Source organism: Schistocerca cancellata, chromosome 3, assembly GCF_023864275.1.
Source record: "Schistocerca cancellata isolate TAMUIC-IGC-003103 chromosome 3, iqSchCanc2.1, whole genome shotgun sequence".
Lineage (NCBI taxonomy): Eukaryota > Metazoa > Arthropoda > Insecta > Orthoptera > Acrididae > Schistocerca > Schistocerca cancellata.
Genome location: NC_064628.1, coordinates 867440114 through 867465670, shown reverse-complemented (window position 1 = coordinate 867465670; position 25557 = coordinate 867440114). Strand labels below are relative to the sequence as shown.

Sequence of the window (25557 nt, the reverse complement as noted above, 5' to 3'; positions counted from 1 at the left end):
CAGAAGATAAGTGCGTAACTTTTAGAATTGCATCAATGAAGCCAGTAAAGGATCAAATAGGCAAAAAGACAAAGCCAAGTAGAAACCTTTGGCTGACACAAGAGATATTGTACCCAACTGGTGAAAGAAGAAAATATAAAACTGCAGCTGGTAAAGTGGGAAAGAGGGAATATGGACATCTAAAAAACCAGAGTGGCAGAAAGTTCAAAATACCAAAGCAGGTATTGTTAGAGGAAAAATGCAAGGCTGTAGAAGCATGCACATTTCTGGGGAAGATAGAAGCTACCTATGATAAAATTAGAGAGACCTTTGGAGAAAAGCAAAGAACCAATATGAATATTAAGAGCTCAGTTGGCAAGCCAGTATTAAACAAAGGGAAGACTGAAAAGTGTGAATTTATAGAAATTCTACAAGGAAAAGAAATTTGAAAACAATGTTATAGAAAGGGAATAGGGTGTAGATGAAGATGAGATGGGACATATGACTGTGAGAAAAATTTGACAGAGCACTGAAAGGCATGAGTTGTCCCCTGGAGTAGATGACATTGCTACAGGATTAGTGAGATTGTTACGAGAGGCAAGCATGACAAAACTATTCCACCTGATATGCAGGATATGTGTGACACATGAAATAACCGAGGACTTCACGGAGAATCTAATAATTCCAATTCCAAAGAAACATGTTAAAATGTATGTGCCGCATTTTTGAAATGTGACTACACCTACTCAGGCTGTTTTAGTTTTATTTCTAGACCATGCCCTCTTAGACAAATTATAGATTCACATATATCTTCTGAAGAAGGCCCAATTATTAGGGCTGAAACCTAGGTGAAGGTTGGTTTCATTACAGCAATCTAGGATGATAGTTTCTTATATAGTACTAAATTAGTTTTGTTATCTGGACAGCAGAGTAAGTGACAGTGGCTGAAGCAGAGAGGATATAAAATGCAGACACAGTAGCAAGCAAAGTACTTTCGAAACAGAAAAACATTGTTAACATCAAATATAAAACTGAATGTTAGGAAGTCTTTTCTGAAAGTATTTCTGTGGTGTTTAGCCTCATAAAGAAGTGAAATATGGATGACGAGAAGGCAATAAAAATCTTAAAGATTAGATAGGTAGATCACACAACTAATGAGGAAGTACCGAATCAAATTGGGGAGAAAAGAAAATTTTGACACAACTTGACTAAAAGAAGGGACTATTTGACAGGACACGTCCTGAGGCATCCAGAAATTGTCAGTTTGGTAGTTCAAGGAAGTGTGGCTGTATAAACAGCTGTTTATGTTGTCATTGCAATCATTTTTGAAATATTTAGCAATTGTATTTACAAAAACCATACTAACTTCCATCTGGTGCCTGTTTGATTGGTTGAAGTGTGTGCTAATTAGTTAGGATGAGAACTGGAGGATGTTACAGATGTGGAAATGCTTAGTCAAAGTTTCTGCCCCGTGTTTCTCTGTTTCAGAGTCAATGGAATGTCTTTGTGATTCGGGCAGAAATTTTTAAGCCATCGCCTTGGCGGGGAATGAAATTTTTAAGCCTTCGCCTTGGCGGGGAATGGAATGTCACCCGAGGACTAGGCCTGACAGTGTTCAAAAACCTGTCCGCCATCTGAGTTGGTCACATGTGCAGACCATCTATGCTTGCAGCTGTTGCGTTGAAAGTGTGCGGGTTTAGAATATTTTTATACGAAATGACTTTTGTAGATTGAAATTAACATTTATTTAATGAAAAAGAAAACATGCATTGTTATGGGGTTCAAATATAGTGTGTTGATGAAACTTCGTGGCAGATTAAAACTGTGTGCCGGACCGAGACTTGAACTCGGGACCTTTGCCTTTCGCGGGCAAGTGTTCTACCAACTGAGCTACCCAAGCACGACTCACGACCCATCCTCGCAATTTTACTTCCGCCAATACCTCGTTTCCTACCTTCCCGACTTCACAGAAGTTCTCCTGCAAAACTTGCAGGACTAGCACTACTGGAAGAAAGGATATTGTGGAGACATGGCGTAACCACAGCCTGTAGGATGTTTCCAGAATGAAATTTTCACTCTGCAGTGGAGTGTGCGCTGGTTTTGAAACTTCCTGGCAGATTAAAACTGTGTGGGAGAGAGACTCGAACTTAGGTCCTTTGCTTTTTGCGGGAAAGTGCTTGTTATAAGCCAGAATTTTCAGTCAGAGTCTTGAAACTGGCTCTCTTTCATGTAAGTCCAATGACAAACAGACTTTGTAACTTCAGTAAGTATAAATCTTGTCTATTTATTATTTATAAAATCTATCAAAACTAGGAATTCAGGAAAAGGTTAAAGTTAAGAAATCTGTTATGTGGGGGAGTGCTAAAAATAGCAATCTGTATTCAACTATATAAACCACATACTACTTATATGATAATGCACAGAGGTTATAATGGTCAGTTATGGCTTAAGGAACTATCAGTACAGATTCTACTAAAAAGTCTTTAAAATTGTCTTAACCTCTAAAGATGTGTGATAAAGTGTATCATTTATATGTGAAATCAGAGACAGCTGTAGCTCACTTGCAATTATTTGGAAAAGATATGATATTCTATAGTCTGTACTATAAAAACAGATTGTAAATAATGGTAATCTTTAAAACAATTCTTGAATAAAAGTATTTATCTTAGAGCTTATTTCTTGTTTCCTCATAATGTTATATTAAATCCTTTTTTAGTAGAAAATTAACAAAAGCATACCTTAACATTAGATTTCTTCAGTTCCATTTTATTTACTAGTTTACTATTGTACACTTCCATCATATCTACGAAAATAAGTGATGTAGGATTAGTTTGTTCTTCTCATTTTATAGAATTTTTTGTGTAAATGATGTTAAAGCCTTGTTTGGTATTACTAGACAGCAGTTGTCAAAAACACATATTAACTACTGAAACATTTTTATTGGTGAATATTAATAACATTTTAAAACCATTTTCTCTCTTTGCAGCTAAATTTTTACCTGGCTCTTGTTTTTTGGCTACACCCAATTAATTATATCTTCTTTTTTCCCTTGTAGTTCCATATTTCTAATAACACTGAGATTATATTGCAATCTGTGCCAGGCTAGTGCCCATCAGAGAGAGGATATAAAGCAGAATGAAGATAATCAAAAAGCCTGGACAGTTCATTCTGGAAACAACCTAGATGCTATAGCTATGCCATTTCATTATATCCTTTATTTTTCTAACACAGGAATGTTTACAGGAGAGCTGCTGTTGAGTTTGGGAAGTGAGAGAGAGTTTCTAGAAAAATTAAGTTTTGCTCAGTCCATGAGACATAATCAGGATGATCTGAATGATAAAGACAGAAACGTATAAATCTCTGTGTAATGCATGTCTTTATTCTGTCACAGAGTTTCATTTTGGTACTCACTTCATTGGAAATACGAAGTTTTTTATCATCTCAATTTACTCCTCCTATATGTATTTAACTTTATGCCACTAAACTGCAAGTGTCAGTACATCTGTGTGTATGATACAGGTATAAATTCAGAAAACTGAAAACTCAAATTCTTTATTCTCAGCTGCCAGTAGTTCCAGTCAGTTTAATTTTTCTTAGAAATGGGTGGGGTAATAACAATGTTGAAAGCACTTTAGCTGAAAATGTCCACTGACCTCAACGCATTTTCATCCCTAAAAGATTGTGAATGTAACTGCAAATTTATGATATTGTGTACTGAGCAAGCTGTAACAGAAGGCTATAGTTGTTTCCATTTTTGTGTAGGTTTTGGATGCTCAGCAATATTATGAAGCATGCCGATGGGATTATTGCTCTTGTAAATCTGAAGAGCCATGGAAATGTGCTTGTGAATCACTGGCAATCTTTGTCAAAGAGTGTATTCGCCGTGGCATCAACTCTGTGCAGAACTGGAGAGATCATGAAATGTGTCGTAAGTAATGAACCTGTCAGAAATTGTTAAATAACTTTTATTCCCGCATTTCAGACAATATAACTTATTGTAAGAATAAAGTCATAACCATACAGTGTAGGCTTTCATGGTCAATGTCTATTTCAGTTAAAACTTCCAGGCTGAGAGAGAATGTTTAATATATAAAACTGTTCTACAATATTTCATCTCTTACCGTGGGAGACATCTAAAGAGGTAACTGCTGTTTTACCTTGAAGGATGTCTCCTACAGCTGGAAATGAAACTTTATTAAATGGTTTTGTTTATCAATCACAGCCTCTCAGCACAGAAGTTTTAACTAAAATAATGTTATAGTTTTATACATGCTGACCTTACATTATCATGTTCTATAAATGCAGTTTGCATGCACCAATGTACTGTTAGAGTTGATTTTTATAGTTATCTTTAGACTAATTGTAGTTCTGCAGAAGTTGTTGTAATTGAATTGCTTCAATTGTTAACACTATAAATTACTGTATGTGGATTAGATTTGTTGTTGTGGTAGTTGTTGTTATGATCTTCAGTCCAAAGACTGGTTTGATGCAGCTCACCATGCAACTGCATCCTGTGCAAGCCTTATCATTTCTTTATAACTGCTGCAACATACATCCATTTGAACCTGCTTACTGTATTCATCTCTTGGTTTCCGTCTACAGTTTTAACATCCCACACTCCTTCCATTATCACGCTGATGACTCCTGGTGCCTCAGGATTTGTCCTACCAGTTGATCACTTCTTTTAGTCACATGCCATAAATTTCTTTTTCCCTTATTTTTATTCGGTACCTCGTCATTAGTTACAAGAGCTACCCAACTAATCTCCAGCATTCTTCTGTAGCATCACGTTTCAAAATCTTATATTTTCTTCTTGTCTGAACTGCCTATAACCCATGTTTCACTTCCATACAGGACTGTATTCAAGACAAATATCTCCAATAAAGACTTCATAACACTAAAATTTATATTCAGTGTTAACAAATTCCTCTTTTTCGGGATGGAATAATGACAGTCTTATGAAAAGGATAAATTGCTACTCACCATATAGTGGAGACGCTGAGTCGCAGACAGGTACAACAAAACAACTTATAAAGAAGTAAGCTTTTGGCCAGAAGGGCTGCCTCTGAATTAGAAAACACACACACACATAAGGGTTTACACAAATGCACTCATACACACATGTATGTGCGAGTTAACTTACTTGTTTGGCAGTCTTTTTGTTGTGCCTGTGTGTGACTCAGCATCTCCACTATATGGTGAGTAGCAATCTATCCGCTTTTCACAATATTGTCTTATTCAGAAATGCTTTTTGTGCTATAGCCAATCTGTATTTTATAGCCTCTCTACTTTGGCTGTTGTTGGTTATTTTTCTGCTCAAATAGCAAAACTCATCTACTACTTTTAGTGTCTCATTTCCTGGTCAGTCTAATACCTTCAGCATTACCTGACTTAATTTGACTACATTTCATTATTCCTTTTTTCTATTTTTTTATTATTATTATTTTTTTTTTACACTTGTAGATGTTCATCTAGTATCCTGTTTTCAGTGCACAATCCCTTCCATTCAACTGCCCTTACAGGTCCTTTTTGCTGTCTCTGACAGAGCTACAATGTCACTGGTTAACCTTAAAGTTTTTGTTTCCTTCTGCTTCCATTTCATATACTTTGTCTCTTGTAACTGCAGTTTCGTTTCTTTACAATTTGTGTAAAAAACTTTTCTCTAAATCTACAAATGTTATAAATAAAGGTTTGCGTTTCTCTAACTTTTCATCTGAGATAAATTTTAGTGTTAATATTATCTCGCATTTTCATACATTTCTTCAGAGCCCAAACTGATCTTTGCCCAACCTTGCATCTACCAGTTTCTTCATTCTTCTGTAAATAATTTTTGTCAACCATAGCTTATTAAACTGATAGTTTGTAATATTCACACTTTCCTTCTCAGGAATTGGAATTATAACATTATTACAACCCGAGGATATTTTGCATGTCTCATATATCTTGCTCACCATGTGGAATAGCTTTGTTATGTTGGCTCTCCAAAGATCTCAATATTTCTGAGGGAATGTTGTCTACTCCAGGAATCTTGTTTTGACTGAGCCCTCTCAGTGCTCTCTTGCAGTAACATTTCCGCTGTCTCATCTTCATCTACTTTCTCTTGCCTTTCTATAACATTCCATTTTAGTTTGTTTCCCCTTTCTATATATTACTTCCATCTTTCAGCTTTTCCTGCTTTTCTTAGTATTGGCCTGCCATTTGAGCTTGTGATATTCATGCAGCTGCTTCTCTGTTCTCCGAAGGCCTGTTTAATTTCCCTATATGCAGCACGTACCTTTCCCTTAGTTATGCATGTTTCTACATCCCTGAATTTCTCACATGATCCATTTGCTACATTTTTATGTTTTCTACATTTGTCAATCAGATTCAACCAGGGGACCTGTATGGAGCTTTCACACTTTTGTAGTTTTAAATACTGACAGTATTTGGAATAATTGTAGTCATTGGGATAAGGGTAGATGTGGGAATGAAGAGAAAACATCCTTAAAAATGTACTAAATGACATGAAATAATAATCATGAATTTATCATACATCCTTGTATACACATTTCCATCCACATATTTTTGAAGAAAATTCTTTACCGAGCATTGCAATATCATGGGGTAAATGTAGGGGACCAGAGCAAAACATTCACAGCTTTATAGTTCTAAATAATGACAGTATTTGGAATAAGTGTAGTTGTTTGGGTTAGGGTAGTTGTGGGAATGAAGAAAAAACATCTTAAAAATCAAACAAATGTCGAAATAATAATCATGAATTTATGATATGTCCTTATGTATACATTTCCATGCTCATAATTTTGAACAAAATTCAATTATAGTAAGCTCATTAGACCATAGTAGCAATAAGTAAATTACACTTCAAGGCAATAATGACAAATACTTTTGTCGTTTCAGAAAATATATTCATTAAGAAAAGTCAACTTGTACAACAGACAGAGATAATGGACAACCACAGTAGTAATGATTATTATCTATAACAGCGCTATATGCAGAATGAGCTTTTCACTCTGCAGCAGAGTGTGCACTGATATGAAACTTCCTGGCAGATTAAAACTGTGTGCTGGACCGAGACTCGAACTCGGGACCTTTACCTTTCAAGGGCAAGTGCTCTATAATCTGAGCTACCCAAGCACAACTCACACCCTGTCCTCACAGTTTTACTTCTGCCAGTATCTCATCTCCTACCTTGCAAACTTTACAGAAGCTCTCCTGCGAACCTTGCAGAACTAGCACTCCTGAAAGAAAGGATATTGCAGAGACATGGCTTAGATACAGCCGGGTGATGTTTCCAGAATGAGATTTTCACTCTGCAGCAGTGTGTGTGCTGATATGAAACTTCCTGGCAGATTAAGGTTCGCAGGAGAGCTTCTGTAAAGTTTGGAAGGTAGGAGACGAGGTACTGGCAGAATAAAGCTGTGAGGACAGTGTGTGAGTCATGCTTGGGTAGCTCAGATGGTAGAGCACTAGCCCTTGAAAGGTAAAGGTCCTGAGTTTGAGTCTCAGTCTGGCACACAGTTTTAATGTGCCAGTAAGTTTCAGTGCTATATGCAATTTAACCAGTCAATAAGTACTCTAAAACAAATAAAATTATATTTGCACTAAGATAATATGAAAAAGGAGTCTCTTATTTGTGACTATCGTTGATGCGTTTTCCAAGGATTTTGACTGGGCTCTATCATTTTGCCTATTTACTCGTGTGCTACCTTCACTGTTTCATCTCCCAATGCTACTCATTTGTCTTCTATTGCTTTGTTTACCCCTGTTTCAGTCAATTGTTGCCTAATCCTTTTTAAACTCAATAATGTCTATTTTTTCCAACTTATTCAGGTTCCATCTCCTTAATTCATTCCCTTTCTGCAATTTATCCAGTTTTAAGCTGCAGTAAATAACCAGTAAATTATGATCAGAGTCCACATCTGCCATGATCAGAATCCACATCTGAGACTGGAAATATTTTTCGGTTCAAAATCTGATTTCAAAAGCTCTGCCTTACCATTATGTAATCTGTTTGAGCCCTTCTTGTGTCTCCAGGTCTCTTTCACATATAAAACCTTCTTTTATTATTTTTAAGCCAGTTATTACAAGTAACACTGATTAAATTTTGCTGTGTTCAAAATTCTACCAGGCATCATTGTCTTTCATTCCTCCACCCCCCATCCCTCCCCATCCATGTTCTAACAGTATTCTTCCTTTTGAATCCCACTCTCTCATCACAAATAAATTTTTGTCTCCCTTAATTATCTGAATAATTTCTTTTATCTCATCTTACATTCTTTCAATCTCTTTATCATCTCCAGAGCTAGTTTGCATGTAAACTTGTACTATCATGGTGGGTGTTGGCTATGATAATCTGTTCACCATGCTGTTCATAGCAGACTACCTATATTCCTGTTTCCCTATTTGTTATTAAATTCCGTTCCTGCATTACCTCTATTTAATTTTGTATTTATGACTGTAACCAGAAGCCCTGTTTTTCCTACTATTTCTAACATAAATCTATGCATAACCCCTTTTTAAATTCTGTAGCATACCTACCAGATCAAGGGATCTAACATTCCATGATCTGACTCATAGACCGCCAGTTTTCTTGTTCATGATGATAAAATCATACTAAGTAGGCACACTTATATTGTGTTTAAACATTATGAATTACCTCGAAGAGAATAGTCTGTCGATACACAGTCAACACTGATTTAGAAAACATCCTTCTTGTGAAACACAACTAGCTCTTTACGTACACAAAGTGTTAAGTGCTATTGACAAGGGATTTCAGGTTGATTCTGTATTTCTAGATCTCCAAAAGGCTTTAGACACTGTACCACACAAGCAGCGTGTGGTGAAATTGCGTGCTTATGGAATATCATTGCAGTTATGTGACTGGATTCATAATTTCCTGTCAGAGAGGTCACAGTTTGTAGCAATTCATAGAAGTCATCAAGTAAAACAGAAATGATTTCTGGCATTCCCCAAGGTAGTGTTATTGGCCCTCTGCTGTTCCTTATCTATATAAATGATTTAAGAGTTAATCTGAGCAGATGTCTGAGGGAAAACCAAAACAAATTGCAAAATGATTTAGGAAAGATTTATGGCAGTTGATTCTAAATAATGAAAAATATGAAGTCATCCCATCCACACGAGTGCTAAAAGGAATCTGTTGAACTTCGGTTACACAATAAATCAGTCTATTCACATTAAAAATGTAGTTGGGAAGGCAAACCAAAGACTGTGTTTTATTGGCAGAACACTTAGAAATTGCAACAGGTCTACTAAAGAGACTGCCTACACTCTCTTGGAGTACTGCTGCATCATCTGGGATCCTTTGCAGATAAGATTAATGGGGTACATTGAGAAAGAAGAGCAGCATGTTTTGTATTATCACAAAATAGGGGAGAGAGCGTCATGGACATGATACAGGATATGGTATGGACACCATTAAAACAAAGGCATTTTTCACTGCGGCAGAATCTTCTCACAAAATTTCAGTCACCAAATCACCAACTCTGTCCTCTGAATGTGAAAATATTTTGTTGATGCCAACCTGCATAGAGAGAAACGAACATCATAATAAAATAAGAGAGATCGGAGCTCGCACGGAAAGATATAGGTTTTTTTTTTTTTTTTGTGCACCGTTCAGGAGTGGAATAATAGAGAAGTATTGTGAAGTGTTTTGCAGTGTTTCCATGTAGATGTACAAGGGACAGATTCTGAGAAAGACAGCCCAGTTCCTTAAGCTCACTGGCATTAAAGAAAACACTTGGTTCTAAAAATTCATTGTCGCCTTGAAACAATTACAAGAATTGTTTTATAAAGGTTTTAAGGACACTGTCAATCTGGCATCGGTTTTCAGGCTGTTTTTGAGACCATTTGCCATTTCAATTTACAGTGCCCCCATGCATGTGCAAATGTAACTGACTGACCTGGAAGGTAATTCCAGTTTTAATGACAAATATTTTTACATTAAAACTGTCTTGGACATCTACATTGCTTTCCTCATGTAGACTCTCCATAACGAGGTTGCAAAAATTCTACAGTATTTTGATCAACATATTTGTGTGAAAGACCTTTTTATGATTATGTAACTAAATTATGTCACGATTACGTGGCAACTTGAGTGCGAAATTCTGGGCACTCTGGCCCAAGCCTGGCCCACGAGCCAAAATCTTGGCTGCACTTTCCCTGTGTCTTCCATACCAACTTCCATTTCTTGCTCAATTACATTATCAGATAAGTCTGCCCACATTAGTGGCCTCCAGTATAATCTTTCCACCTGTCCACTCTGTTCTCTCTGTTCTCTTCTCTGTGTGTAGCAGTGAAATTCCTGTTGCACTCTTAATGTTGATGCCCTTGCTGTTAGTTTCAGTGAAGATTGTGTTAATTTTTCTGTATTCTGAATCAGTCCTTCTGATGACCATTTCTTTTTTTATTTCTTCACGTCTTTGATGCAGCCATTTCACCTCAGTTTCCTCACACTTCCTATTTATTTCATTCATAAGTGACTTGTTGTGGTCTTCAGTCCTGAGACTGGTTTGATGCAGCTCCCCATGCTAATCTATACTGTGCAAGCTTCTTCATCTCACAGTACTTATCGCAACCTACATCCTTCTAAATCTGCTTAGTTTATTCATCTCTTGGTCTCCCTCTATGATTTTTACCCTCCACGCTGCCCCCAATACTGAATTTGTGATCCCTTGATGCCTCAGAACATGTCCTACCAACCGATCCCTTCTTCTAGTCAAGTTGTGCCACAAACTTCTCTTCTCTCCAATCCTATTCAATACTTCCTCATTAGATATGTGATCTACCCATCTAATCTTCGGCATTATTTTGTAGCACCACATTTCGACAGCTTCTATTCACTTCTTGTCCAAACTATTTATCGTCCATGTTTCACTTCCATACATGGCTACACTCCATACAAATTCTTTCAGAAATGGCTTCCTGCAACTGAAATATATACTCGTTGTTAACAAATTTCTCTTCTTCAGAAACGCTTTCCTTGCCATTGCTTGTCTACATTTTATATCTTCTCTACTTCGACCATCATCAGTTATTTTACTCCCCAAATAGCAAAACTCCTTTACTACTTTAAGTGTCTTATTTCCCAATCTGATTCCCTCAGCATCACCCGACTTAATTTGACTACATTCCATTATCCTCGTTTTGCTTTTGTTGATGTTCATCTTATATCTTCCTTTCAAGACACGGTCCATTCCGTTCAACTGCTCTTCCAAGTCCTTTGCTGTCTCTGACAGAATTACAATGTCATCGGTGAACCTCAAAGTTTTTATTTCTTCTCCATGGATTTTAATACCTACTCCGAATTTTTCTTTTGTTTCCTTCACGGCTTGCTCAATACACAGATTGAATAACATCGGAGAGAGACTACAACCCTGTCTCACTCCCTTCCCAACCACTGCTTCCCTTTCATGTCCCTCGACTCTTATAACTGCCATCTGGTTTCTGTACAAATTGTAAATAGCCTTTCGCTCCCTGTATTTTCCCCTGCCACCTTCAGAATTTGAAAGAGAGTATTCCAGTCAACACTGTCAAAAGCTTTCTCTAAGTGTACAAATGCTCTAAACATAGGTTTGCGTTTCCTTAAACTAGCTTCTAAGATAAGTCGTAGGGTCAGTATTGCCTCACGTGTTCCGATATTTCTACGGTATCCAAACTGATCTTCCCCGAGGTCGGCTTCTACTAGTTTTTCCATTCGTCTGTGAATAATTCACGTTAGTATACATCGCCCTTGTATAGACCCTCTATATACCGCTTCTACCTTTCTGCTTTCCCTTCTTTGCTTAGAACTGGGTTTCCATCTGAGCTTTTGATATTCGACAAGTGGTTATCTTTTCCCAGAAGGTTTCTTTAATTTTCCTGTAGGCAGTATCTATCTTACCCCTAGTGAGATGTCTCTACAATCTTACATTTGTCCTCTAGCCATCCCTGCTTGGCCATTTTGCACTTCCTGTGGATTTCATTTTTGAGACGTTTGTATTCCTTTTTGCCTGCTTCGTTTACTGCATTTTTATATTTTCTCCCTTCATCAATTAAATTCAATATTTCTTCTGTTACCCAAGGATTTCTACTAGCCCTCGCCTTTTCACCTAATTGATCCTCTGCTGCCTTGACTACTTCATCCCTCAAAGCTACCCATTCTTCTTCTACTGTATTTCTTTCCCCCATTCCTGTCAGTTTTTCCCTTATGCTCTCCCTGAAACTCTGTACAACCTCTGGTTCTTTCAGTTTATCCAGGTCCCATCTCTTTAAATTCCCACCTTTTTGCAGTTTCTTCAGTTTTAATCTACAGGCCATAGCCAATAGATTGTGGTCAGAGTCCACATCTGCCCCTGGAAATGTCTTACAATTTAAAACCTGTTTCCTAAATCCCTGTCTTACCATTACATAATCTATCTGAAATCTGTCAGTATCTCCAGTCTTCTTCCATGTATACAACCTTCTTTTATGATTCTTGAACCAAGTGTTAGCTATGATTAAGTTATGCTCTGTGCAAAATTCTACCAGGCGGCTTCCTCTTTCATTTCTTAGCCCCAATCCATATTCACCTACTACGCTTCCTTCTCTCCCTTTTCCTACTGCTGAATTCCAGTCACCCATGACTATTAAATTTTTGTCTCCCTTCACTATCTGAATAATTTCTTTTACCTCATCATACATTTCTTCAATTTCTTTGTCATCTGCAGAGCTATTTGGCATATAAACTTGTACTACTGTGGTTGGCGTGGCTTTCTTATCTATCTTGGCCACAATAATGCGTTCGCTATGCTGATTGTAGTAGCTTACCCACTTTCCTATTTTCCTATTCACTATTAAACCTACTCCTGCATTACACCTATTTGATTTTGTGTTTTTAACCCTGTAGTCACCTGACCAGAAGTCTTGTTCCTCCTGCCACTGAACTTCACTAATTCCCACTATATCTAACTTTAACCTATCCATTTCCCTTTTTAAATTTTCTAACCTACCTGCCCGATTAAGTGATCTGACATTCCACGCTCTGATCCAATAAGTGACTTATATTTATATATTTCTGAAATTCCCTGAATGTTTTTGTATTTTATTTTTTCATGAAACAATTAAAGTATTTCTCCTGTTACCCAAGTTTTTCGCTGTTACCTTCCTTGTACCTATGTTTGTCTGCCCAGCTTCTGTAATTAAACAATGTAAAGTCTAGATTGGAATATCAACATTCCATGTCCTCTATCCTAACACCTTCTCCCAACTCAAGTCCCCTCACCATCATTGTGCACTACTCTCTGCCAAAGCACCCACTGATGTTTTCCCCTCCTCTGATCCTCTACTTTCTGCTCCCTTTTTTCCCCTTTCCTCCCTATCCCACAGCCTTCCGAAACTGCGCCAGGTGCCTTGTCTGCCACCTCTAGCGTCAACACACTTCGTCACCTGGCACAGTTTCCTTGTCCCCCCCATGTATACTACTATCCCTTCCCTTTCCCTGTTCCACAATGGATATATGCTCCTGTTAGACAAGTTTCAGTTTCAGTCAGTTCTGAGCAGCCAGTGATGGCAGTCATATATATGTGAAGTGTGCTTGCTTGTGTGAATGCATGTGTTGTGATTTTCTTTTCTGATGAAGGCTTTGTTCTAAAGCTTAATGTGTCTCAATGTTTTCATTGTGCACTTCTGTGGTTGCCCATTTCAGAGACATCCATTCTTCCTCAACTGAATTGGTTATTGTGGTATACATTGTCACAGTACCTGTAGCTGCAGAGAATTTCAAACACATTTCATTGTTCCTCAGTATTTCCGTATCCCACTTTTTTCCTCAGTGATTTATCCACTTGAGTCTCTTATTAAATTTAAGCCTAATCATCATTATTAAATTGTGATCTGAGTCTATATCTGCTTCTGGATGTGCCCATTTCATTGTTCCTCAGTATTTCAGTATCCCACTTTTTTCCTCAGTGATTTATCCACGTGAGTCTCTTAAATTTAAGCCTACTCATCATTATTAAATTGTGGTCTGAGTCTATATCTGCTTCTGGATGTGCCTTATAATCCAATATCTGTTTCCAGAATCTCTGTCTGTCCATGATGTAACTTATCTGAAATCTTCCCAAATCTCCAGCCCTTTTCTGTGTACACCATCTTCTCTTGTAATTTCTGAACAATGTTTTCACTATTACCAACTGAAATTTAATGCAGAACTCAATTAGTCTTTCTCCTCTCTCATGCCTACTACCAAGCCCTTATTCTCCAATAACTCTTTCTTCTATTCTGTCCCCTACAACCATGTTCTACTACTCCATGATTTTTAGATTATAATTTCCTCTGTATTCTTAATTATCCATTCAGTGTCCTCCTCATGTACTTTATCTCTTTATCTTCAGATTGTGGCATTGACCTGTATATGTGAACTACTGTCGCTGACATTGGTTTGCTGTCGATTCTGATGAGAAGAACCCTATTTCTAAACTGTTTACAGTAACTTAACTGTCTGACCTAATTTCCTATATACAACAAATCATACTCCCATTAAATGTGTTTTCTGCTGCCTTAGATATTATTCTGTCTGACCAGAAATAATTATCTTCTTTCCATTTCACTTCACTGACCCCCACTATATCCAGACAGAGCCATTGCATTTCCATTTTCAGATTTTCTAGTTTCCCTACCATGTTCAAACTTCTGACATTGCACATTTTGACTTGCAATATGTTACCCTTTCGTTGATTATCTAATCTCTTTCTCATAGTTGCCTCCCACATGGCAGTCCACTCCTGAAAATATAAATGGGGGAGTAATGCAGAATATTTTGCCAGTGGAGGAATCTCATGACACTTTTTCAATTATGGGTTGCAAGTTCTCTGGATACACATTGTGTATCTTTAATGCAGGTCTTTCCGTTGCTTTCTGCATTCTCATACTGTTGATAATTGCTCTTCCACATTTTAGGAAGTTTCCCACCTCAAGGGAAAGAGATTGCCCTGAAACTCTGTCCACTCATATGCCCTCTTTGCCATTGGTATAACTAGGGTGACACCTTATACCAGAAGTTTTTTGCCACTGTTGCTGATAATTTTTATTCAAAATTTAAGCAGTCATTGACTTCAAACCCAAGACCTATGACAAAACACTACTCCTGGATCACACATACATTTGCCCCTCAGACATATTATTAAGACCATTTGGTAAGACGTATGCTACATTGCATCCCACATTGCATCATCTCTAAAGTGTGACTTTGTGAAGGCATCCTCCACATACACTGTTATTCTCATTTAAATGTTGTGTTTGGTTTCCTATTTGATTATGACGCTCCCTAGATTGCAGATGAAAGCCAGACAGATAGTTTAACTCACAATGAATGCAGTACTGATGATGATCATTATGTTATTGCTATGGTTGTTATTGTAATTACTATGTTCATTATTTCTCATAACAAGTAAAAATGCTAATGAATCAATTGTCTCATGGCAAATTCTCATTACTTAGAGATCAGACTGTCACCACCTTTCTTTGTTGTCTTATTAATTTCTTCCTATCTCATAAAATCACATTCTTAACTCATATTTGCTTACAAAACTTGAAGAAAAACCAACTGCTCTCACTTCCTGTGCATCAGACAATAGAATGAAAATAAAGATAATTTTAAAACTGAGGCAACCACAGCTAAAATAGTTATACAACACTGATTGAAAATTCATCCCATAAATAGTTTTTTAAACATAGGTGTTAAAACTACTAAAATATAAAACTGAATGAAATGTGCAATAGTCCACTGCAGCTGTATTTATTCAAGTTGATTAGAGACGCACACAACCGGCGTGACAACTTTTAAGTTGCATCTTCTGGTGTATATAAATGCTATGTCATAAGATATAGAGAGTAGTTGCAGAATGCCGCAGAGTAACATTTGGTGAAGTTCTCAGTCCTCCTCAATTGATTAAAACTGTCATCAATGCAGAACATCATGTCTATGTTAAAATCATGAACTCTCATCACTTTACCAATGAAAATATGCTCGTCTCGGGCTGTGCCAAACATTGCCTGTTGCTTGTCATACACCGACAGGAACATATTTTAATTGGTGAAGTGTTGGCGGTTTGTGATTTTAACACAGCCATGACATTCATAATTAGTGATGGTTTTTATCAATTGAGGAGGGCTGAGAACTTTGCCTAGCCTCACCAACTGTTACTCTGCAGCGTTTTTTAACTGCTCCCTGTATCATATGACATAGCATTTATATACACCAGAAGACGCAACTTAAAAGTTGTCAAACAACTTGTGTGAGCCTCTAATCAACTTAAATAAATACAGCTACAGTGAACTCTTGCACATTTCATTCAGTTTTATATTGTAATAGTTGTAACACCTATATTTAAACAACTATTTACAGTATGAAGTTTCAATCAATCCAGCAGAACAAAAATAGTTTAGAGAAGAGCACATTCCAGATTTTTCTACTGATGTTGTTGTTGTTGTGGTCTTCAGTCCTGAGACTGGTTTGATGCAGCTCTCCATGCTACTCTATCCTATGCAAGCTTCTTCATCTCCCAGTACCTACTGCAACCTACATCCTTCTGAATCTGCTTAGTATATTCATCTCTTGGTCTCCCCCTACAATTTTTACCCTCCACGCTGCCCTCCAATACTAAATTGGTGATCCCTTGATGCCTCAGAACATGTCCTACCAGCCGATCCCTTCTTCTGGTCAAGTTGTGCCACAAACTTCTCTTCTCCCCAATCCTATTCAATACTTCCTCATTAGTTATGTGATCTACCCATCTAATCTTCAGCATTCTTCTGTAGCACCACATTTCGAAAGCTTCTATTCTCTTCTTGTCCAAACTGTTTACCGTCCATGTTTCACTTCCATACATGGCTACACTCCATACAAATACTTTCAGAAATGACTTCCTGACACTTAAATCTATACTCGATGTTAACAAATTTCTCTTCTTCAGAAACGCTTTCCTTGCCATTGCCAGTCTACATTTTATATCCTCTCTACTTCGACCATCATCAGTTATTTTGCTCCCCAAATAGCAAAACTCCTTTACTACTTTAAGTGTCTCATTTCCTAATCTAATTCCCTCAGTATCACCCGACTTACTTCGACTACATTCCATTATCCTCATTTTGCTTTTGTTGATGTTCATATTATATCTTCCTTTCAAGACACTATCCATTCCATTCAACTGCTCTTCCAAGTCCTTTGCTGTCTCTGACAGAATTACAATGTCATCGGCGAATCTCAAAGTTTTTATTTCTCCTCCATGGATTTTAATACCTACTCCGAATTTTTCTTTTGTTTCCTTTACTGCTTGCTCAATATACAGATTGAATAACATCGGGGAGAGGCTACAACCCTGTCTTACTCCCTTCCCAACAACTGCTTCCCTTTCATGTCCCTCGACTCTTATAACTGCCATCTGGTTTCTGTACAAATTTCGGTCCCTGTATTTTACCCCTGCCACCTTTAGAATTTGAAAGAGAGTATTCCAGTCAACATTGTCAAAAGCTTTCTCTAAGTCTACAAATGCTAGTAACGTAGGTTTGCCTTTCCTTAATCTTTCTTCTTAGATAAGTCGTAAGGTCAGTATTGCCTCACGTGTTCCAGTATTTCTACGGAATCCAAACTGGTCTTCCCCGAGGTCGGCTTCTACTAGTTTTTCCATTCGTCTGTAAAGAATATGTGTTAGTATTTTGCAGCTGTGGCTTATTAAACTGATTGTTTGGTAATTTTCACATCTGTCAACACCTGCTTTCTTTGGGATTGGAATTATTATATTCTTCTTGAAGTCTGAGGGTATTTCGCCTGTTTCATACATCTTCATACATACTGATGTACTTACATTTATTTTGTCAGTGTAGGAAGAGGACAAATAATCTTTCCACAGCCAACCAGCTAATTTAACTAACGTACTGGGGTGACTTTTTCAGCAATGAGATGCAGCAATGGCATGGTGTACCTGCCTTGTGGCTTGTCATACCAGGTGACATGTGGCTCTGTGGCTGCTAACAGATCACTGACAACACAAGAAGTGTGTGAGGAAGGCTGCTACTGCCCCCCAGGCACACTGCTTCACCAGGGATCATGCGTCCCACCTGAGCAGTGCCCCTGCCAGCTTAGGGGCCGTTCTTACAAGCCAGGAGAAACAGTGCCCCGTGATTGTAACACATGGTAAGTCTGCAGTAGGGCATTCCATTTTCAGCTAGCTTTACAGGAGTTAAAATTATCAACACAAAAGACCAAGGTTTTCAGTTCTTATCAACTGCTAACAGAAAGCCATTTCAACCTTGCCATTCCTGTATATGTAGTGAAGACAGTTTTCTTTGGAAACATGTAGATATTGTTAGCACTGAAAGAGAAAAATTAAACAAAAGGGTGGCTTTTGTTCCTTACACCAGTTGCAAATCATTTGTTTAAGAATTACTCTTTATTATTGTCAGCACTGAAAGAGGAAAATTTAAAAGAGAAATCATCATAATAAATGCAATATTGCTTTTGACTCTTCTTTTTCCTATCACCTAGTGTCCGTTTTGAGATAGACTACTGGGAAGCTTGCATTTCTTACACTAGTTGCAAATCATTTACGTAACTGTTACATCTTTTTAACTGCCTTGTTGAGCTGTTAAGGAAACTACAAATTCTGGAACCTCCAAGTTACACATTGTTTTACACATGTGTTCGTGGGAACTCTGCTGCTATTTCTCGGTACTTCAGTGTTTGGTTGGTAGAGAACCCTTTTGTGGCCTACAAAGTCAAGTATGTTCTCAATTTATGTTGTGTTTCTAATGATAATGTAATTTATATGGTAGAAGGAGAATGATAATACAATGGGTAAAACAGTGGAATATTCCGAGAGACCCCTTCACCATATTCTGAAGTCACTGCGCCAGTGTACAGATTTATAAATAAGGATTTAAGCATTGTGGATCAGCTTTCCAACAGCCTTACTTTTTACTCATCCCCCCCTCTCTCCCCCTCTCCCTCCCTCTCTCTCTCTCTCTCTCTCTCTCTCTCTCTCTCTCACACACACACACACACACACACACACACACACGACTGCAGCACACTGCGAGCAGCAGCACTAGTGCGTGATAGGACTAGTGACTGGGTTGGGGTAAGGAGGAGGCTGTATGGGGAGGGTGAGGGATAGTATGGGACGGGTAGCGGACAGTGAAGTGCTACAGGTTAGATGGAGGGCAGGGGAGAGGGGGGCGGGGGAAATAGTGGAAAAGGAGAGGAGTAAAAAGACTTGGTGTGATGGTGGAATGACGGCTGTATAGTGCAGAAGCATTCACTGACTGTAATTATCCTCCCAACCTTGTACTAAAACAAATCTCCCATGCCTTATCTTTCCAGTCTCCCACCACCTCCCAAAGTCCCTCCGTCCCGTCACAGAGGCGCATTCCCCTCGTAGCTCAGTACCACCCAGGACTGGAGCAACTGAATTAAATTCTCTGCCAGGGTTTCGATTACCTCTTGTTGTGCCCTGGAATGAGAAATGTCCTGCCCACTATCCTTCCCACCCCTCCCACAGTGTTATTCTGCCGTCCAAACAATATACTCATCCATCCATACACAACCCCTGCTCCAAATCCCTTACCTCATGGCTCAGACCCCTGTAATAGACCTAGTTGCAAGACCTGTCCCATACATCCTCCCACCACCACCTACACCAGTCCAGTCACTAATTTCACCTATCCCATCAAAGGCAGGGCTACCTGTGAAACCAGTTACGTGGTCCACAAGCTAAGCTGCAACCACTGTGCTGCATTCTATGTAGGCATGGCAACCAACAAGCTGTCTGTCCACATGAATGGCCACCGACAAACTGTGGCCAAGAAACAAGTGGACCACCCTGTTCCTTAACATTTTGCCAAACATGATATCCTTCATTTCAATGACTGCTTCACAGCCTGTGCAATATGAATCCTTCTCACCAACACCAGATTTTCTGAATTGCGCAGGTGGGAACTTTCCCTGCAATACATCCTACATTCTCGTAATCCTCCTAGCCTCAGTCTTTGTTAGTGACTACCCTCACCCATTCAGCCCCTACCCTGTTCCCATTCCAGCACTACACAGCCGTCACTCCACCACCACTTCCAGTCTTTTTATTTCTCTCCTTTTTTGCTACTCCCCCCCGCCCCCGTGCCCCCTCTGCACCTCTTCACTGCTATCTGTCTAACCTAGTGCTCTCTAGTGCCCAAACACATAACTATTAGTGCTGAAATGGACATAAACAGTGTTGCATTTGAAACTTCCTGGCAGATTAAAACTGTGTGCCGGGCCGAGACTCAAACTCAGGACCTTTGCCTTTCGCGGGCAAGTGCTCTACCATCTGAGCTACCCAAGCACCACTCACACCCCGTCCTCACAGCTTTACTTCCACCAGTACCTTGTCTCCTACCTTGCCCATGGAAGGCAAAGGTCCCGAGTTCGAGTCTTGGCCCGGCACACAGTTTTAATCTGAAAGGAAGTTACACATGAGTGCACACTCCGGTGCAGAGTGAAAATCTCATTCTAGTGTTGTACTTTATCGAAGGTCACTTTTTAAGTTTCTGAGCATACCTGGGATTTTAAGTTCCTGTCAAAATAATAAAACAAGATAATTCGGGATTTTATGTTAAGGGGTTAACAGCCTCTGTCTTTCACCTGCTAAGGAATTTATGATTCCTATCAAGTGGTAATGGTAACTGTAGATTGATATTTTGCATACAATTTTGGATAAGGACAGAATCTATTCACTGGGAAAATGTTGGACAAGTGCATAGGCTTAAAATGACAGTGTTAAAAGTAACACCTTTCTTATCTGATGGTCAGGTCTTCAGACCAAGAAATTACCACCTTGCCCTTGCATATGGTTATTCAATGCTCAAAGTATCCATTGTATGGTAAGTGGTTGCCATTACTCAACCAATTGTCTACATTCCACTACAGATTTTCCAGTATCATATTAATAAATGCAGTTATCTTTAGAACAACAAAATATTCATGGTGCAGAGAACAATTATGTCAGCTTCTGTCGCTGAGTGGCCAACATGTCTGATTGCCCTGTAGAGCACCTGACTTCAGTTCCCAGTGCTACCAGGGATCTGCCCTTGGTGGGAGAACTGGAATAGGTTGCACTCTGTCTCATGACAGCAACTGAGGAGTCACATGAACGAGAAGTACCAGCTCCAAGGTTGGGAAAACTGACAAACCCAGGAGAGTGGTGTGCTGACTCTTGTGCCCTTCCATGCTGCATCCGAATGACACCATATGGCAGAGAATGAAACAGCAGCCAGTTGGCATTGCATGCTCTTCTGTTACCCTGTTTTTTCTTTCTCCTTTGTCCCTCTCTCTTTTTTTTAAAATAGCTTGCATCATTTAGTTCACTGTTTGGTTTTTTGAATTTTGTGTCATATTTGAGTCTTGACATAATGACTCTAAAAAAAAAAGTACCACCATGAAGGAATTATCTGAATGGGATGGAAACCAGTAGATGTGATGTACATGTGCAGACAAACAAATAATTACATTTCAGAAAAATTGGATGATTTACTCAAGAGAAAGAGCTTCACAAATTGAGCAAGATAGTAACATGTTGGTCCACTTCTGTCTGTTATACAAGCAGTTATTCGGCTTTGCATTGGTTGACAGAGTTGTTGGAAGTTCTCCATAGGGATATTGCACCAAATTTTGCCTAATTGTCATGTTAAATTGTCAAAATATCAAACTGGTTGGAGGGTCCTGCACAAAAAGTTCTAAATGTTCTCAATTGGGATGAGATCCGGCAACCTTGCTGGCCGACACATGGCTTAGCAAGTGCAAACACAAGCAGTAGAAACACTCACCATGCACAGGAAGGCACTATCTTGCTTAAATGTAAGCCTGGGATGACTTGCTCTGAAGGGCAACAAAATGGGCCGTAGAATATTGATCATGTACCATTGTATTGTTATGGTGCTGTGGGGGCAGCCAAATGGCTCCTGGTATGAAATGAAATGGTACCCCAAATCATCACTCCTTGTTGTTGGGCCATATGGTGGACAACAGTCATGTTGGTATCCCACCACTGTCCAGGGCATATCCAGACACTTCTTGGTTCATCATCAAGACTCAGTTTGAAGCGGGGCTCATCACTGATGATACTTCTACTCCAGTGAGTTAGATCTGAGACCAAATGTGCCTGACACAATTGAAAACAAACTTGTTAGTGTACGCAGGTCAATAGAAGTGTGTGTGAGGGGTACCTGAGCTCAGCTCCCTTTCAGTGAGGCACCTGTTAATAGTAGCTCCAGTTGTATGTCGGATTGATGATAATGAGCATCTGGGGCTCTGAGAGCCTCTCCAACAGTTGCATGGTCCACATGTTCTGGCATTTTATTCAGGTTGACCAGTTCCATCTTGATGCTATGTTTGGTCATAATTCACTCATTCCTGCCAACATTGTTGAATAGTGGCATCATTCCTATTCAGATGTAGAGTGATTTGCCAGTTACTCCAACTGGCTTGTCTGAATCCAACAGCATGTACTTTTCTTAAATGCTGACAACTGTGTTTGTTGTTCACATGCCTGTCTGCAAGGCATACTGACTGTCCAACAGAGTACACAGAATGATATTTGCAAACCCTTTTATGCTCTGGTATCAACAGGTTTCCTGTGTACTTTCCTTCTCAGCTGCGTGATGAAATTGCTCTGCAGTGTCACATATTCATCCATTGGCCGTCAAAGTTTACGATTTTGTATTTGCTGGTAATACCTGTATGAATATCAGTTTGTGACCAATTTTCATAGTTCCTTTATAGTGATTCATTTATTTTCTTATAGTAATTGCCCTGCTTCATTTTCTCCCTTGTATATTCTACAATACAGGCTGTTCAGCAACTCTCTTAGTGCTGTTTAGAGACAGTAGGTTATCTACTGGCACTACATTTCACTCTCTCACTTCTCTCACTGTCGTAAACCATCCAAATTCAATACTATTTGCTACACCTCATCGCAGTCATGTATACAAAATAGTTTCACTTAAGTCTCAGCATTCGTACATCAAGGCAAGAGGTAAGGAGACATCTCCATTTATGGTGGTTGAGTCTGTCTCTTAAGGTTTCTCAGCCAGCATGCAGTTTTACTTTTGCTATCTCTGAAAATATTTATGGTCATATCCTCAACATCTCTGTGGATATGGGTACATGTTTTAGTGTGTTAAATTATTTTCTAAATAACTTGAGGTGTGAGTCGAAAATGAACGTAAACTTATTTATAGTTCCAGTTAATGGTGATGTTTCCAGTACTTAGAGCTTTGACTGTTTTAGGTGTTTGTTATTTTATTTAAATAAATACAAAAACATTTTGAATAATTGACCTCTTTATGTTTCAGCACCTGTGTAGCTGGTCAGTGGGTGTGTACACAGACACATTGCTCTGCTCGGTGTGCATCTGTAGGCGACCCACATTATGTGACATTTGATGGTCGTCGTTATGACTTTATGGGAAAATGTTCATACCATCTTGTAAAGGGAGCTGATTTTAGTATTGAGACAGAGAATGTTGCATGTGCAGGATCCATTTCTGAGGTTAGCATCAATTACATTTAATGCTGTATATGCATATGAAACACATCATACCTTATATCTGTTAAAGTCTATGTCACTGCTACTTAACTGTAAAATTTTTCCTTTCATATGGTATGAAAACACAGACAATACTCACAGTCTTTTTTAATTAATCATCATTATCATAATCACCAATCATTAAACTCCGTCTTCTTTGTTCCACCCTCAAGTATTTTTTTTTTCTTTCCGTCTTTTCTTTGGTTTACCAGTCTCTTTTGTTTTTTGTTTTTGTTATAGTTCAACAATGAGTTTGGTGTTGCATTTTTTTGTGTCTTTGTTATATGCTTTTGCCATATTTCTTTTATTTCACTGTTCCTTCATTCGGATTAAATATGTTTAACTTCATTAGGATATCCCTATTTACCTTATTATCAAGTAATGTGTAACTAACTGCTTCTTTCAGAAATCTCATCTGTGCCCTTTCTACACAAGGAAATGGCTAAACAGAGAGCCATCCTTCTTTGTCGTTTTTCTGCCCTGTAACTGCACTTTTCACTTTAATGCCTGATCTGCTTCAGTGTTTTGTTTTTCTGCCTCATGATCCATATTGTGTTGTATTTCTTGCTTCATGCATTTTTCTTCGTTTTTTATATTCTCTGTGAATAAGTACTGCACAGTGTAACTGCTAAAATAAACTACAGTTGTTCTATCTGGTAAAAAATGCTTCACATAATCTCATACATAAACAGATATCTTATAGATGTCTATCAAATTGATTAGTCAGATGTATCTTATGAAACAGTAACTTGAAATAGTGCAGGTCTAGTACACAGTCAGTGTAATATTTAATAAGAAATCTACGATGGCCTCACATCTTGTCTTTTTCCCTTAGACTTTAGTTGTTGGTCAATTCTATTGATACACAAACTGAAGTGATAAAAGTCATGGGACAGCACTATGTTCATACACCAATGGTGGTGGTATTGCGTATACAAGGTATAAAAGGGCACTGCATTGCCGGAGCTACTCAAGTGATTCATGTGAAAAGGTTTCGGACATTATTATGGCTCCACGACTGGAATTAACAGATGTGGTAGTTGGAGCTAAACATATGGGACATTCCATTTCAGAAAACATATGGAATTGAATATTCTGAGATCCACTATGTCAGACATGTGCCGAAAATACCAAATTTCGAGCACTACCTCTCACCACTGACAATGTAATGTCTGACGACCTTCACCTAGAACTGAGATCAATAGTGTCTATGTAAAGTTGTCAGTGCTAACAGAAAAGCAAAACTGCATGAAATAATCGCAGAAATCAATGTGGGACATACGAGGGATGTATCTGTTAATACAGTGCAGCAAAATTTGGCGTTAATGGGCTGTGGCAAGCAGATGACCAACGCAAGTGCCTTTTCTAACAGCGCATCACTTGCAGCACCTCTCCTGGGCTCTTGACCACATTGGTTGGACCTTAGATGACTGTAAAATTGCTACCTGGTCAGATAGGTCCTGATTTCAGTTGACAAGAGCTAATGGTACAGTTCGATTGTGGTGCAGACCTCATGAAGCCATGGAACCAAGCTGTCAACAGGGCACTGTGCAAGCTAGTGGTGGCTCCTTAATAGTGTGTACTGTGTTTACAAGGAATGGATGAACCTTTCTGGTCCAACGGAACTAATCATTGACTGGAAGTGGTTACATTGGCTACTTGGCGACCACTTGCAGCCTTTCATGTACTTCATGTTCCCAGACAACAGTGTTATGTCATTGGGCCACAGTTGTTCACAATTGGTTTGAAGAACATTCTGGACAGTTCAGGTGAATGATCTGACCACCCAGACTACCTGATGTGAATCCCATTGAACATGTATGGTATGTAATTGAGAGGTCAGTTTGTGCACAACATTTTGCACCTCAATGCTTCCACAGTTATGGATGGCTACAGAGGCACTGTGGCTCAATATTTCTGGAGTGGGCTTTCAACAGCTTGTTGAGTTCTTGTGATGTTGAGTTCCTTCTCTATGCCAGGCAAAAGGA

At 38.6% G+C, this 25557-nt stretch overlaps 1 protein-coding gene across 1 annotated transcript in view; it reads left to right on the top strand.

Moving 5' to 3' along the window:
* LOC126175921 (hemocytin) overlaps positions 1-25557 on the top strand; it is a 486280-nt gene that overhangs the window by 112226 nt on the left and 348497 nt on the right. The window contains exons 14-16 of the mRNA XM_049922991.1: positions 3742-3907; positions 17908-18148; positions 23338-23533. Of these exons, the coding sequence (XP_049778948.1) occupies positions 3742-3907; positions 17908-18148; positions 23338-23533 (603 nt within the window). The remainder of the gene's footprint in view (positions 1-3741; positions 3908-17907; positions 18149-23337; positions 23534-25557) is intronic.